Source organism: Chenopodium album, chromosome 9 (genome assembly GCF_948465745.1).
Source record: "Chenopodium album chromosome 9, dcCheAlbu1.1, whole genome shotgun sequence".
NCBI lineage: Eukaryota > Viridiplantae > Streptophyta > Magnoliopsida > Caryophyllales > Amaranthaceae > Chenopodium > Chenopodium album.
Window position 1 is genome coordinate 70,075,571 of NC_137842.1, and position 15,928 is coordinate 70,091,498.

Consider the following 15,928-nt stretch of genomic DNA (forward strand, 5'->3'; position numbering starts at 1 on the left):
GATTTTAGGGGATTCATCTCGGGGTCATATAATACTGTTTTAAACCATAAATGATCATTATATGTTATCATAAATGTTCTTGGTAGGCTTGAGTTAATGAAATCGGTGCAAGTTGTAAACCGGTAAATTCAACATTTAAAGGCGAATTGGATGATTCCACCCACTTAATTGGACTTTCGGAGGGCATTAGGGACCATGGTAAAAATTTCGGCAATTTTTAATTTACAGGCAAAAAAAGTCAAAAAAATTCCAAAATTTAAGGCTAATATCCACGCTTTTTGAGAAATTTAGGAGGTTTCGAGGCCCAGTGTCGAAAATCCTTGAGATTATACATCTCGGTGTCATATAATGCTGTTTGAAACCATATATAATCATTATATGTTGTCATAAATGTTCGTGGTAGGCTTGAGTTAATGAAATCGGTGCGAGTTGTAAACCGGTAAATTGGTTGTTTAAAGCAAATTGGATGTTCCACCCACTCAATTGGACTACCGGAAGGTATTAGGGATCATCGTAAAAATTTTGGCAATTTTTATTTTCGGGCGAAATAAAGTTAAAAAATTCAAAAATTGAAGACTAATATCCACGCGTTTTGAAAAATTTTTTAGGTTCCAGGGCCCGGTGTCGAAAAACTTTGAGATTTTAGGGGATAAATTGGTGCAAGTTGTAAACCGTTAAATTGGTCGTTTAAAAGCAAATTGGATGGTTCCACCTACCCAATTGAACTCTGGGAGGGTATTATAGACCATGGTAAACATTTCGGCAATTTTATTTCAGAACGAAAAAGTCAAATACTTTCGAAATTAAAGGCTAATATCCACGCTTTTTGAGAAATTTTGGAGGTTTCGAGGCTCGGTATCGAAAATCCTTGAGATTTTAGGGGATACATCTTGGGATGTTATAATGTCGTTTGGAACCATATATGATCATTATATGTTGTCATAAATGTTCGTGGTAAGCTTGAGTTAATGAAATCGGTGCAAGTTGTAAACCGGTAAATTGGCCATTTAAAGATAAATTGGATGGTTCCACCCATCCAATACTCCCGGAGGGTACTATGGTAAATATTTTGACAATTTTTATTTCCGAACGAAAAAAATCAAAAAATTCCAAAATTGAAGACTAATATCTACGCATTTTGCAAAATTTTGAAGGTTTCGAGACTCGGTGTCGAAAAGTATTGAAATTCTAGGGAATACATCTTGGTGCCATATAATGCCGTTTGGAACCATATATGATTATTATATGTTGTCATAAATGTTCGTGGTAGGCTTTAGTTAAGGAAATCGTTGAAAGTTGTAAATCGGTAAATTTGTCGTTTAAAGGCAAATTGGATGGTTCCACCCACCCAATGAGACTCCCGGAGGGTATTAGGGAACCATGGTAAATATTTCTTCAAATTTTATATCCAGGCGAAAAAAGTAAAAAAATTTCAAAATTGAAGGCTAATATTCACGCTTTTTAAGAAATTATGGAGGTTTCGGGGCTTGTTGTCAAAAAGCTTTAAGATTTTAGGGGATACATCGCAGGGTCATATAGTTCCGTTTGGAACCATACATGATCATTATATGTTGTCGTAAATGTTCGTGGTAGGATTGAATTAATGAAATCGGTGCAAGTAGTACATCGGTAAATTGGTCGTTTAAAGGAAAATTGGATGGTTCCATTAACCTAATTGAACTCCGGGGGGGTATTATGGACCATGGTAAACATTTCTGCAATTTTTTTATTTCCAGGCGAAAAAAAGTTTAATAATCCCAAAATTAAAGGCTAATATCCACGCTTTTTGAGAAACGTGGGAGGTTTCGGGGCTCGTTGTCGAAAAGCCTTAAGATTTTAGGGAAAATATCTAGGGGTCATATAATGCCTTTTGGAACCATATATGATCATCATATGTTGTCGTAAATGTTCTCGGTAGGCTTGAATTAATGAAATCGGTGCAAATTGTAAATCGGTAAATTGGTCGTTTAAAGGCAAATTTGATGGTTCCCCCTAACCAATTGAACTCCGGAAGGGTATTATGGACCATAGTAAACATTTCGGCAATTTTTATTTTCAGGCGAAAAAAAGTCAAAAATTCAAAAATTGAAGGCGAATATCCATGCTTTTTGAGAAATTTGGAGTTTTCTGGGCCCGGTGTCTAAAGGTCTTGAAATTCTAGGGAATACATCTCAGTGTCATATAATGTTGTTTGGAACCATATATGATCATTATTTGTTGTCATAAATGTTCGTGGTAGACTTAAGTTAATGAAATCCATGCAAGTTGTAAACCGGTAAATTGGTTGTTTTAAGGCAAATTGGATGGTTCCACCCACCTTATTGGACCCCCCGGGGGTATTAGAGACCACAATAAACATTTCGAAAATTTTTATTTCCGCGCGAAAAAAAGTTAAAAAAAATTCAAAAATTGAAGTCTAATATCCATGGTTTTTTAGAAATTTTGTAGGTTTTGGTGCCCGATGTCGAAATGAAATGAGATTTTAGGGGATACATCTCGGGATCATATAATGTCGTTTGGAACCTTAAATGATCATTGTATGTTGTCATAAATGTTCGTGGTAGGCTTGAATTAATGAAATCGGTGCAAGTTGTAAACCGGTAAATTGGTTGTTTAAAGGCAAATTGGATAGTTCCACCCACCCAATTGGACTCTCGGGGGGTATTAGGGACCATGGTAAACATTTCGGCAATTTTTATTTCCGGGCGAAATAAAGTAAAAAATTTCCAAAATTAAAGACTAATATCCACGGTTTTTGAGAAATTTTAGAGGTTTCGGGGCCCGGTGTCGAAAAGGCTTAAGATTTTAGGTGATACATTTCATAATCATATAATGCTGTTTGGAACCATATATGATCATTATATGTTGTCATAAATGTTCGTGGTAGGCTTGAATTAATGAAATCGATGCATGTGGTAAATCGGTAAATTGGTTGTTTAAAGGCAAATTGGATTGTTCCACCCAACTAATTCGAATTCCAGAGGGTATTAGGGACCATGGTAAACATTTCGGTAATTTTTATTTCCAGGCAAAAAAAAAGTCAAAAAAATTCCAAAATTGATGTCTAATATTCACACTTTTTGAGAAATTTTAGAGGTTTTGGGACCCGATGGTTTTGAAAAGTCTTAAAATTCTAAGGGATATATCTCGGGGGTCATATAATGCCGTTTGGTACCGTATATGATCATGATATGTTGTTATAAATGTTCGTGGTAGACTTGAGTTAATGAAATCGGTGCAAATTATAAACCGGTAAATAGGTCGTTTAAAGGCAAATTGGATGGTTCCACCCATCCAATTAGAATCCCAAAGGATATTAGGGACCATAGTAAACATTTCAGCAATTTTTATTTTCGGACAAAAAAAAGTAAAAAAATTCCAAAATTGAAGGCTAATATCCACACTTTTTGAGAAATTTTGGAGGTTTCGGGACCTGGTGTCGAAATGTCTTGAAATTATATTGGATATATCTCGGGGGTCATATAATGTCGTTTGGAACCATATATGATCATTATTTGTTGTTATAAATGTTCGTGATAGGCTTGAGTTAATGAAATTGGTGCAAATTGTAAACCGGTAAATTGGTCATTTAAAGGCAAATTGGATTTTTCCACCTACCCAATTGGACTCAGGGAGGGTATTATGGACCATGGTAAACATTTCGGCAATTTTTATTTATGGGCGAAAAAAGTCAAAAAAATTCAAAAAATTGAAGGCGAATATCCACACTTTTTGAGAAATTTGGAGTCTTCGGGGCCCGGGGTATAAAAGTCTTGAAATTCTAGGGAATACATCTCGGGGTCATATAATGTTGTTTGGAACCATATACGATCATTATTTGTTGTCATAAATGTTCGTAGGAGGCTTGAGTTAATGAAATCGGTGCAAGTTGTAAACCGGTAAATTGGTCGTTTAAAGGCAAATTGGATGGTTCCACCCACCCAATCGAACTCCCGGGGGGGTGTTAGGGACCATGGTAAACAAGTCTGGTTGAATTTAGGTCAGGTCAATAACAAGTCGGGTTGATTTCGGGTCGGATTTGTAACAGGTTGGGTTAAATTCGGGTCGGGTAAGGAACAGGTCGGGTTGAATATAGGTCAAGTTAGCAACAAGCCGGGTAAAATTCGGGTTTTGTCGAGTTAAAACGGGTTTGGGTCAATTTCGGTTCAACTCGGGTTCGGTTCAGTTCAATAATTTACGGGTTACATTCGGGTCGGGTCATTTCTAGGTCAGTTCATGTTCGGGTTCGGGTCTTACATACTCGGGTCATGGGTTGGTTTCAGGTCGGGTTTGGGCCACTATTTTTTAGGGTTTAGTTGGGTCGTTTAGTAATCGGGTTTGAGTCGGAATTTCAGGTCGGGTCAACTTTTAAGAGCTCTAATCATACAGAGTGTATAATTTTGAATTAACAGTCATGGTTTTCTTTTTTGTATTATATATCTGTAAATTGATAACCAAGTCAATTAAAAGGTTAATCTTATAGATAGTGCGTTGAAAATCTATGATTGAATTTTATACACTAACAGTATAACTTGATTGCCTAAGTTACTTTATTTGATACGTATTTGGAGTAAATTTATGATGAGGGTATTTAACTCTGACCCACTGAATTTCCTTGGATGCACAAAAGTTCATATGATATGATGAAATAAATCGACAAGCAATGTTTATTATGTTTTGCTGCTCTGAAAAATAAGCATGCCATGGAGCCGCTCCCACACCATAGTTAAATTGCTCGCAAATCTTTGAAAAAAAAAAGCATGTTGTTGTGTATCACGCTAAAGTTGATCATGATGAGCAACCAACACATCTATCATACATACATGCAAGGACATTATAAATAAAGGGTAACAACTATAACAATTATAAGCCTTTGATATATAATTTGATCAATGGGCTATGATGATGGATTGAAGGTGTGAATGTGTGATGAACTGATGAATAATAGTCCACTCCGATATATATATTTACTTAATTGAGTATTGATAAAATGTTACAATTATGCCTCACAAACTATCCAAATAAAGCTCCATTACCTATTATATCTATGTTCTCTTTACCTTATTTAAGGTGTTCTAGGATTATCTTAATTTTAAGTTTGGTGTGGTCGGAATCTTTTTACTAATCTAGGTTGAATTTGATGCTATATATATGAAGTATATCTTTTTCATTTTAACAGGAATATGACATCTAAGCTAAGAAAAACAAAGCTTATCGTTGTACGTACCTGAATCATATGCCTTATGCCAATAATATATTAACGTGACCATTTTGCTAATCATAAGTAGGTGATTGACAATTTCTCATTCCAAATGTGTCTTGAGTCTTAAACATAATGACTCATCACTCAAATAAGACTTAAAATCAAATATACATCGATTTGTTTGGCACAGTACACCTTGTTCAAACAACCTTTTAGGATCAAAAGTTTTGGTTCTAGATATAGTGTGAAACATAATTGTTCTAATAATGATTGAGATCAAAGATAAACTTTTGCTTTAGAGCAAACAACATGAAGAAACATTTGGACTTTGGAAACATTTGACTTAAAGATGATGATGAAGTTACTGAAAATGTGGGTCGTCAATTTTCCAAATCTTTATTGTTGTAATCTATTCGTTAACACTTTTTGCTTGTTCGTTCACTCGTTACTTATGCATTGATTGGTGGTCAGCTCCATTAACCTATCTGTGTTTACAATTGATGGTAGCAGCATTATTATGTATTGAGTATGGATAATAAAAAGTCAATTTTAAGGCTATGAACACACCATCATGCTTTGCCCTTTTTCTAAGGGCTTCCATATTTCATGTTTGTGCTCTTAATTTCAATCAAATGCTTGTCCTCTGTCTTATAATTACATGTGAGCTTAACAATTTGCAAAAAATTTAGTACATGCACCTTTTTTTTTTTTTTTTTTTTTAATTAGGAAAATAAAGTATTAGTCAAGATTATATTGAAATTCCACTAAAATAAATACTCCATCCGTTTCACATTGTCAGTCCCCTTTAAAATCTATCACCTAAAAAAAAAAAAAGAGGAATCCTAGTAATTTGGAATTTGATTGCATCTTTGTAAGTAATGTTTTGTCTTTTCCTGTTCTATTTACGGGAATTGGTTGTAATTAAATCAGTTATAATAAATATTGATTGGAAAAATTAGCCATGTCAGCAATCCACTAGCACATATATTAATCAATCAGAAATTAGAATCATTTGACTCTTTAAACACCCAGATACCCAATTACATTAAGTATTCACATATTATGAAAATTATTCACCCCCAAAATAATAACAAAGTGAAACGAAGGTAGCATCAAAATAGGCAGAATCCAAGAAAAGAAAAGGAAATGTAATTTTTCATCAAACAAAAAAGAAATGATTGATAATTATTTTGTTTTCTACAATATATTTATCAATGGGCGTTTGGTGTAGTGGTATGATTCTTGCTTTGGGTGCAAGAGGTCCCGAGTTCGATTCTCGGAATGCCCCTTTTTTTTAGTTCTACTTTAATATTTTGGCTCCTCCCATTTGGACTTTGGAGGTGGATCTGATATGGGCCTGACTTATTTTGCACATTCAGACAGCACAGGACTTCAGTGGCCCAGTTCTATGATCCAAATACTGGCCTATTTATTTTCAACCAATCAAAACTTACTGCATACTTATAGAGTTATAGGCTTCTAGCCTAACAGCTTGTGATCAAAGTTAGTGGCAAATTTGCATATTCTTTTGTTCTGTTACTGCTTACAATTTGCATACCTCTAAGCTTCTAGCCCAACAGCTTGTATAAGCAGAAGTAATCAAAGTTGATTACATAAATTCTTTTGTTTTATAATAAGGAGGGCTAAGTGACATGCATTTGATGCATGAAGCACAGTTCTAAGGAATATTGGCTTTGTTCTCTAGAATGATGAGTCTTACTAAAATAAAAACCAATCTTGTATAGAGGGGCACAAATCGGATAAATGAATAATGAATTTGACTTGTAGGACCCGTTCTCTTTAGCTTAATTTCTGTTTAGTTCAGTTTAGTTCCTAATTTCCTTATCTCATAAACAATTCAGTTCGGTTCAGCTCAATTCAGTAAATCTGCTAAATTATAGAGAGAATATGATAAATTGAATAAACTCAATCACTTGAATTACAATCATGATGGCCATGGCCAATAAATAATACATCGTTCCCAAACCCGATAGAATTAGGAAATAGTCAAAGATATCAAAAAGATATTATGCTAGGCATAAAATATATACTAAGCATAAAATATGGAAACTAAATATATCCTAATAATTTCCCAAAATATATCCTCCAAAATATATCCTCCAATACCCCCCCCCCCCTCAAGTTGGAGCATGGGGATTGTAAATGCCCAACTTGGAAAGAAGATGATCAAACTGAGACTTCCCAAGCGCCTTAGTGAAAATATCTGCAAGTTGCTCCTTAGTGGAGACATAGGAAGGAGCAATTAAGCCCTCTGTAATAGCATCACGAACAATGTGACAATCAATCTCAATGTGTTTTGTACGTTCATGAAAAACTGGATTTCGAGCTATATGTAAAGCAGATTGATTATCACAAAACAACTTGATCGCCTTAGGGTGTTGGACACCCAAACTCAAAAGCAATGCCTTCAACCATTTCAACTCATGTGTGGTTGAAGCCATGCACCGATACTCAGCCTCAGAAGAAGAGAAAGATACCGTGGGTTGCTTCTTGGTTTTCCACGAAATAGGAGATTTACCGAGAAAAACTAGCCAACCAGTCAACGAACGACGGGTAAGAGGACACGCCGCCCAATCTGAATCACACCAACCCTGCAAAGTCAGGTCACTATCTGCACTTAACAAAATACCCTGTCCTGGAGTACCCTTTAAATAACGAACCACCCTGAGAGCTGCTTCCCAATGCTCAATCCGAGGTTCGTGCATAAACTGAGAAAGAATATGAACCGAATATGCCAAATCTGGTCTAGTCACCGAGAGATAAATCAACCGCCCTACTAGTCTACGATAAGACTCAGGATCCGCAAGTAACTCACCACTAGCAAGACTAAGCTTGTGGTTCTGCTCAATCGGAAAACCACTTGGTTTCGCACCCAAGAGCCCTGCTTCAGAAACAATATCCAAGGTGTACTTTCGTTGACACAAAAACAAACCTGATTTACTACGAGCAACTTCAATGCCCAAAAAATATTTCAAAGGACCAAGGTCCTTCATCTTGAAATAGTCACCAAGATAAGCTTTGAACACAGTTAATGCAGCGGAATCATTCCCAGAAAAATAAGATCATCAACATAAACTAAGACATTAATCTGAACATTGCCTTTAGTGTATGTGAAAAGAGAATAATCAGAGTAAGATTGAATAAAACCGTACCCTTTCAAAGCTGTAGTGAGCTTTGCAAACCAACATCTCGGAGCTTGTTTCAACCCATACAAAGACTTTCTCAAACGACACACCAAACTCGAATCCGAGCTCTCAAAACCTGGAGGTAATTTCATGTACACCTTTTCTTCAAGATCACCATGTAAGAAAGCATTATGAACATCCATCTGTTGAATCTCCTAGTTTTTTGAAACTGCTATAGCAAGAAAAGCGCGAACAGTAGTCACTTTTGCAACCGGAGCAAAGGTCTCACCATAATCAATACCTTCTCTTTGATGATTACCAAAAACAACCAAACGTGACTTGAGACGTTCAATATCACCATTAGACAAAAATTTCGTCTTATACACCCATTGACAACCTAGTGCTTTCTTGCCGGGAGGAAGATGCTCCAATGTCCAAGTTCCATTATCTTCCAATGCCCTTATTTCTTCTTTCATAGAACGTCGCCAACCTTCGGATTTCATTGCTTCTTTAAAGGATTTTGGATCCTTTCCCAAAACAACGACTGCAAGAAATTTGCGATAATTCACAGAAAACATGTCACAATTTATATAGTGTGCTAGAGGGTAAGGCGTACCTGAAGGAGGGATTGGAGACGGAGTGGACGGAGACGGATTTTTAGCAAAAACTGAGTGAGTCACATAGTCACGATGACGAACATTGGGAATTTTTTCACGGAACCCCCTACCTAAGGGTTCTACACTCGATCGGTGATCACTCGACCCATCGCCCGATGGAAATCCATCGGGGAAGGCAGAACTAACGGGCTGCTGCTGGGAAGCCGACCCCGCGCCCGCGGCCTCACCTCCCGCGCCCGCGGCTTCACAGCCCACGCCCGCGGCATCTTTCTGCGGGGAGACAGACTGTTGGGCAGCAGACTCCGCGGCCTGCCTGCGGGATGGCCCCTGCTGCCGCGGGCACAACCTTAATGGTTTGAGAAAATTGTCTATCAACCATAGCAACAAATGCTAAAAACATTCGAAAAACCTCAGTTTTATCAACCAACAAGTAAATCCAAACAGCTCGGGAATAATCATCAACAATAGTTAAAAAATAACGAGCTCCACACGAAGAAACATGTCGATACGGACCCCACAAATCACAATGTATTTTCTCAAAAACCCTAGAAGCTCTACTATCACTCAAAGGAAATTTATCTCTAGGATGTTTAGCACGCTTACATACCTCACACCCTTTAGAAAGATTATGTATTGCCACTAACATGAGGAAGTAACTTAACCACTTTTTCTGAGGGATGACCCATTCGACGATGCCACAACTCCAAGGTCGTCCTTGCTTCACCCACATCAACGTGATTCACCGAATCTGAATTGCTAAAATAGAATAATCCGTCACTCCTAACTCCCGTTCCAATCAGCTCCTTCGTTTGATCCTGTACAACACACATATAAGGGTTAAATTGGACAGTACAATTAAGCTCATCGATAATTTGTGACACAGAAAGCAAATTGCAACTCAAATTAGGAACATAAAGAACCCCGGTTAGAATAAACTTGTCCGACAAACGAACATAACCAATTAAAGAAGCCAATACGGTGTCACCATTGGGAAGACCAACAGGACACTCTAGACACTGTGTATCAAACAACCAAGATTTGTCTCCGATTACATGATGAGTTGCCCCTGTGTCAATAATCCAAGAGGTAGCATCAAATTTTCCATTCAAACGATTATCGGGAACATTAACATTACCAAGCAATTCCGTAATTGCATTTGAAACACCATGGACTGAATATTTCCCCCCCTGGACTCCAGAAACCACACGTGTGAGAGGGGGTGACATAGGAGATAATTCATCATCCCCGACCATATTATGAGTTTGGAAAAAAAAAAAAAAAAAAAAAAGAAATTTTAACCTGCTCTTGATACCATGCTAAATTATAGAGAGAATATGATAAATTGAATAAACTCAATCACTTGAATTACAATCATGATGGCCATGACCAATAAATAATACATCGTTCCCAAACCCGATAGAATTAGGAAATAGTCAAAGATATCAAAAAGATATTATGCTAGGCATAAAATATATACTAAGCATAAAATATGGAAACTAAATATATCCTAATAATTTCCCAAAATATATCCTCCAATAAAATCAGACACAGGCTCGTAGCTGCCTTACTAATCCTTTCAATGTTATGGACATCCAACCTTCAATCATTAATTTTGGTTATATTATTGTGTAGTTGTTTGATGATTTTCCTATTGTACAATTTTATACTCAATGTTGGATATTTAAATTGTCCATCACTCTATTTATTGAGTACTCAATTACTCGTATGTGAGCATGTATTCAAGTATGAATTTATAATCTCCCTCAAATCCTCAATACAACCTTTCTAAAAAATTTAAAATGTTTGAAGCGAATATCCAAAAGAAGAATAATAAGCTAATCAAGTTAGATAAACTTAATTTTGCTTTAGTATTGTGGACCACTTAAATGACTTTTCAACCGTAAAAAATCAATCATATATTATTATATTCATATGATTTATAAATAACATAGCGTGAATCTTGCTTTAGGAAGGGCTTGGACTTCTGTTGACTAGTGTAGTGAAGCGAGTGTAATTACCAAATCCTACAAAATTAAAGAATCAAGTGAAAGCTACAACATTCAATAAAAAAATTCATCTTAAAACTTCATTCTTAACCGTCTAATAAAAGAATTTACGTGCGCTAAAGCGACTTCTAAATCAAGATCAAACCAATAAGTTCTCAAATAAACCTGGTTAAAGAAAAGATGATAAAAAAAAAAAAGGAAATTAAAGCTAAAGAAAGAAGAAACAGGTAAAAGATTCAAGAACCCAAAAGCAATTAATCAAAAGAACAAACCAGAAATATACATTAGTCAAGTGGAAAACTAGCTTTAATTCCTTCATCATTCTTTTTTACAAAATCAAAATCCCCCTTTTTTTTTCCCGGCAAACTACTTCATCCCCCTCTTTCAATGGCTAACATCTTCGTCTTCTTCTTCATCTTCTTCCTTTCTCTCTCCTCCCAAACAATTTCTGCTGCCAAATTCCGACTAGTAAACAAGTGTAGACACACAGTTTGGCCGGGCTTACTCTCCGGCGCTAACTCCCCTCCTCTTCCGACCACCGGATTCTCTCTCTCTGCCGGAAAATCCCGCACCTTCCATTTCCCAAGATCCTGGTCGGGTCGACTTTGGGCCCGAACCCTCTGCTCCGGCGATCCCTCCGCCGGAAAAATGGTTTGTTTAACCGGAGATTGCGCCTCCGGTAAACTGGAATGCTCCGGCGCCGGCGCTATTCCTCCGGCAACCTTAGCTGAGTTTACTCTCAACGGCGCCGGTGGTCTTGACTTCTATGACGTCAGCCTCGTTGACGGTTACAACCTTCCTGTACTCGTAGTGCCACGTGGCGGCCGCGGAGGTGATTGCAGCCCCACCGGATGTCTCGTCGATATTAACCGCGCGTGTCCTAGAGAGCTCAGTGTTGCGGCGGCGCGTGGAAATGGGAGTGTGAAAGTGAGGTCGAAAACTGCAGTCGCGTGTAAAAGCGCGTGTGAAGCGTTTGGGGACCCACGGTATTGTTGTAGTGAAGGGTATAATACGCCTGACACGTGTCCGCCGTCGGTGTACTCGGTGTTTTTCAAGGAGGCTTGCCCACGCGCGTATAGCTACGCGTATGATGATAAGACGAGTACTTTCACTTGCGGAAATGCTGATTATATTATCGTCTTTTGCCCGCCTCCTTATACAAGGTAATTAGGTTTTCTTTTCTTGCTTTTGCTTTTCAAATTCTTGTTGTTCATGTATTATTGGTTTGCTTAGGTGTTAAGTTTTTTTTACTTTATTTGATGTTAAGTCGTCGCAAAACTTTAACCAACTAAATAAGTTAATCCGTAGTTGATAATTGTGATTGGTTGGTTGAGTTGGTTTGATGTGTATTATTAAGTTGATGTGAGCTGCTTGTAATTGATTTAAAATGATGACAATTATGATTTGTGAAGGGAAAGATATTAGTGATTGAAAATGTGCTAATAATTCATGTGGTTGCTTGTTGGGGTCAGTTTAGGATAGTTAGTAAGTGTGGTGGCAGTCCACTTGGGTTTGCTGAACCATATTTGTGAGTTGGCATATCAATGTGGACGTTGGTACCAAGTATGAAGTGGCTTATATGTGTGTGTAGTGTATAGCGACTTCCTACAGCGCCCTAGAATGCAATCTGTCTGTAAGTACATAACCTTCCCAATGAGAATCGAACCCCCCTGTCGCTTGGACAACAATATAGACTTCTCCTGGGTGAATTCAAGTAGATCCTTGATGTTAACCGGAGTTAGGCCGTGTAACTTATATTACGAAGAAGTAAAATGATGTAATGGCGGCAAGGTAATAACATTAACACGTTAAGAGGAGAGAATGTTCAAACTTACCAGGTCGGTCAGTCTCAGTAGTAGAGGAAGAAGACTCCACTGATCATCAGTTACATCACCGTAGTGGTCCTCTTGCCTTAAAATGAATGTTAATTTTCTAGATTACATTTGCTTTCTAATCAAGTTTAGAATATTTAGTTGTTTTTTGTGAAGCCTCCATTTGCTATTAGTATTTGTAGTCTAATGATGAATGAGCTTTTGACTCATAAAGAAGATAGAAATAAGAATAATGGGTTGGTAAACTAAAGGAGGAAAGGTAGTAAAGATAGACAGATAGTGGGTGGCCGGTGGATGCTTGCTTACACTAGCAGTGTTATTTTGTTACGACAGAGAGCTGCATGATTGCTGATATCAGATAGAGCCTGTAGTCCTGTACTAATGAAAAAACCTTGCTGAAATATTATTTTGATCATCACTTTTAGGCACTAAGCGTATAAGCCTTCCCCATATCACTAAAATTATCTCGTTAGATAGCATATGCAAGTATTTCAGTATTTGTCACTGCCTTCTTTAAGGCCAAACTTGTCATTGAGGCTGAATTCTTAGTGCTCTGTAATTATTCCTATTGGTTTAACCTGAGATATTTTCACCACTTTTGATAGTCTTCATGAAATTCCTTAAGTGATAGTATCACTGTTATGCTTCACATGTTATTCAAAATCTCCACAAATATGGTCTTTTTCTTTTTTATCAGGTGAGAGGGATTCAATAGAGTATTATTGCTCTTAAAAAGCTCTAAAGTAGTCTCTCCAACTTACTTTAGGGCCTAGGTAAAATCTGGATGCTAAAACTAACAGCTTCTGAAAAGGATGCAGATGAACATATTTGATCTTGCAGCAGAAAGAACAAAATCGAGATCTCACCTAGGCGACCAAAAAGGGGGGGGGGGGGGGGGGAATCTATACATTTTTTGCTTTTACTGAAAGTCTGAAATTATAATAAAACACTCAAACCCCTTTCTTTATCTTGACACTTACAAACTGATTAGGATAGTGTTTTTCCAACCCCTGCAATATGCATCTCCTGTTGCAACTCACGAAGAGAAGGTGAAGTTGAAATTAATATGATATCAATCCTTCATGCACTAGAGCAAAAGAAGCTGATTTCAATTGCAAACATATGAAAATTTCCTTTGATTGCTCATCTTTTAGAATTCTATGACCCTTAGAAACTGTATCACATATTCCCATTCATCTGAGTGATGGCAATATCTTCCTGAGTCATCAGCCATGAAACTGCTGCTTCGCTACTAAATTAATCTAATTCTAAGTTGCTGATATGAGCAGAAACAGGATGGGAAGTAATAGGTCATTTCTTCAAGTAGAAAGAGGGCTCCTCATACGCGTAGATACCTCTGCTACAATCCAATCTAATTCTTAGGCCACCAGCTTTTCTTAGGATAGGTATACACATTATATGCCAATGGTCAAGCAATCAGTGGAAATTTTCTCTCTTGATCAGAGGATTTAATGTGTTACATTGACAGCTTGGCCACTTTACCATGGAGCTTTAACACTTGACAATCTTTCTGAGTCTCCATTCTAATTCCAACTGTGAAATATATCATGGGATGGAGGAGTAATATTCAAAGATATGATAGGCTGATATCTGTAAATTTTGTGTTCGAATTATGACTTGTGAAAAGGCTTTAGCCAACAGTATGTGTCATCTAATTTGGATGTTAGATTGCATCAGTTAAATTTTGGATTTGATTTGGCATTAAACAGCTCAGAGAATGCTGAAGTTTACTGGGTGAAGTGCTTGATTAGTCTTTTAATTAATTGGTCCACCTTTGAGACCTTAGGAATTTCACTTGTTTATACTTTATACAACTTAATGAATCTGTTGAAGTCTAAATTAAAGTACTTGCAGCATACGACCACTTTGATCTGCATCCTATTGTCACTCTTAAATTATCTTTGTTTGTTTGGGAAACAGATCATCTTTGTCAACTCTGATATGTTACATATTATTGTTTCCCCTAATATTTTACTAATTTACTTCTGCCTTTCCAATATATTTATTGTATGATGCGCATACCAATTGATCTAGATTGTTACACTGCAGTTAGGGTAGTTCATTAGTTAAACTACGCACAGCTTCGGAATTTTTTTAACTAATACACCTATATTTTGTGATTGCATGCTAACTGTGCTTTCCCCCCAACACAATATATCTGTGAAGATCTGATGCATTTGGTAATGGCTGCTTCTCACAATAAAACTGTGACAAATTTTTGTAGCTTAAAATTGCTGGGTAAACGAAGAGTAATGGTAGGTGAACTACCATTGGTGAACAAAACAATGATGTACTTGCATTCAAGAGGCAGCAAAGTATCCTCAGGTCCGACTATTCCTCTACTTATTGCTGGCACCTTGATAGTAGTTGTACGTTTTGTTTTCTGGAATCTCATTCTTGTTTACTAACACTGATGGGATTTTTCCAGGCCGGTAGTGAAGAGAAGTGGGTGTCGTCTTTCGACCCCATTGTTTTACCCATTTCCTTTCACCTTTTACCATCCCTCTTCAATGCCCTCCTCTCCGAGTTCCTGGCTCAAACATGCTTGGAAAAGATGAACAATTCAATGTCATGTATAATCTGAAATACTGCTCAAATGAAACTGTATATATCATTTTTCCCCCTTGCCATAGGCGGCTCATTTAAGGAGCATATTTTAGTTTTTGACAGAATGTAATTCCATGTTGTGCTCAACAATGTCAGCAAAGATATCCATTCCTCGAAGAACTTTTACTGTTGGGGTTCTTCCCCAGCTGATCTTAAATGCTGTCAAAGCTTGTGATTGTACTAAAATCTTATTACAAGTTGAATTTTGGCCAGATAACTTGATGCTTTACTTCCAGATAAACTAGCAATGGAGCTTCGGTTATGACTCAAAATCGAACACTTGAGCTGTGATTTGTCGTTGGTTGTACGCTTAAAACATGATTCCATTTGGTTGATTTGCTATGAGCCTGTGACCGCGAATTCCATTTCTATGGACAATTTTCTGATAAGCAACCAAAACAACTTCTTCCTACTTAAGGAAAAAAAATATATATACTCATGGTAGCATCTTAACTGTAAAAATGAAAATATAATCTGTTTTTCTCGGTTTATAACC

At 37.1% G+C, this 15,928-nt stretch overlaps 2 protein-coding genes and 1 non-coding gene across 3 annotated transcripts; 2 read left to right on the forward strand and 1 right to left on the reverse strand.

The window, feature by feature from the left end:
- The first annotated feature begins 6,419 nt into the window (after positions 1–6,419).
- Positions 6,420–6,491, forward strand: TRNAP-UGG (transfer RNA proline (anticodon UGG)). The gene has a single exon. It is a non-coding gene; the product is annotated as a tRNA-Pro (tRNA).
- Positions 6,492–7,466: 975 nt separating this feature from the next.
- On the reverse strand, positions 7,467–10,219 carry LOC145558095 (uncharacterized). The gene is made up of 5 exons (XM_081619242.1): positions 9,604–10,219; positions 8,966–9,334; positions 8,708–8,893; positions 7,630–8,105; positions 7,467–7,475 (listed from the first exon to the last, which is right to left on the reverse strand). The coding sequence occupies exons 1-5, from the start codon at positions 10,217–10,219 to the stop codon at positions 7,467–7,469; spliced, it is 1,656 nt and encodes a 551-aa protein (XP_081475368.1).
- Positions 10,220–11,229: 1,010 nt separating this feature from the next.
- On the forward strand, positions 11,230–15,589 carry LOC145560408 (thaumatin-like protein 1b). Its single transcript, XM_081621659.1, has 3 exons — positions 11,230–12,135; positions 15,050–15,150; positions 15,254–15,589. The coding sequence occupies exons 1-3, from the start codon at positions 11,360–11,362 to the stop codon at positions 15,259–15,261; spliced, it is 885 nt and encodes a 294-aa protein (XP_081477785.1). The 5' UTR covers positions 11,230–11,359; the 3' UTR covers positions 15,262–15,589.
- Positions 15,590–15,928: the final 339 nt, after the last annotated feature.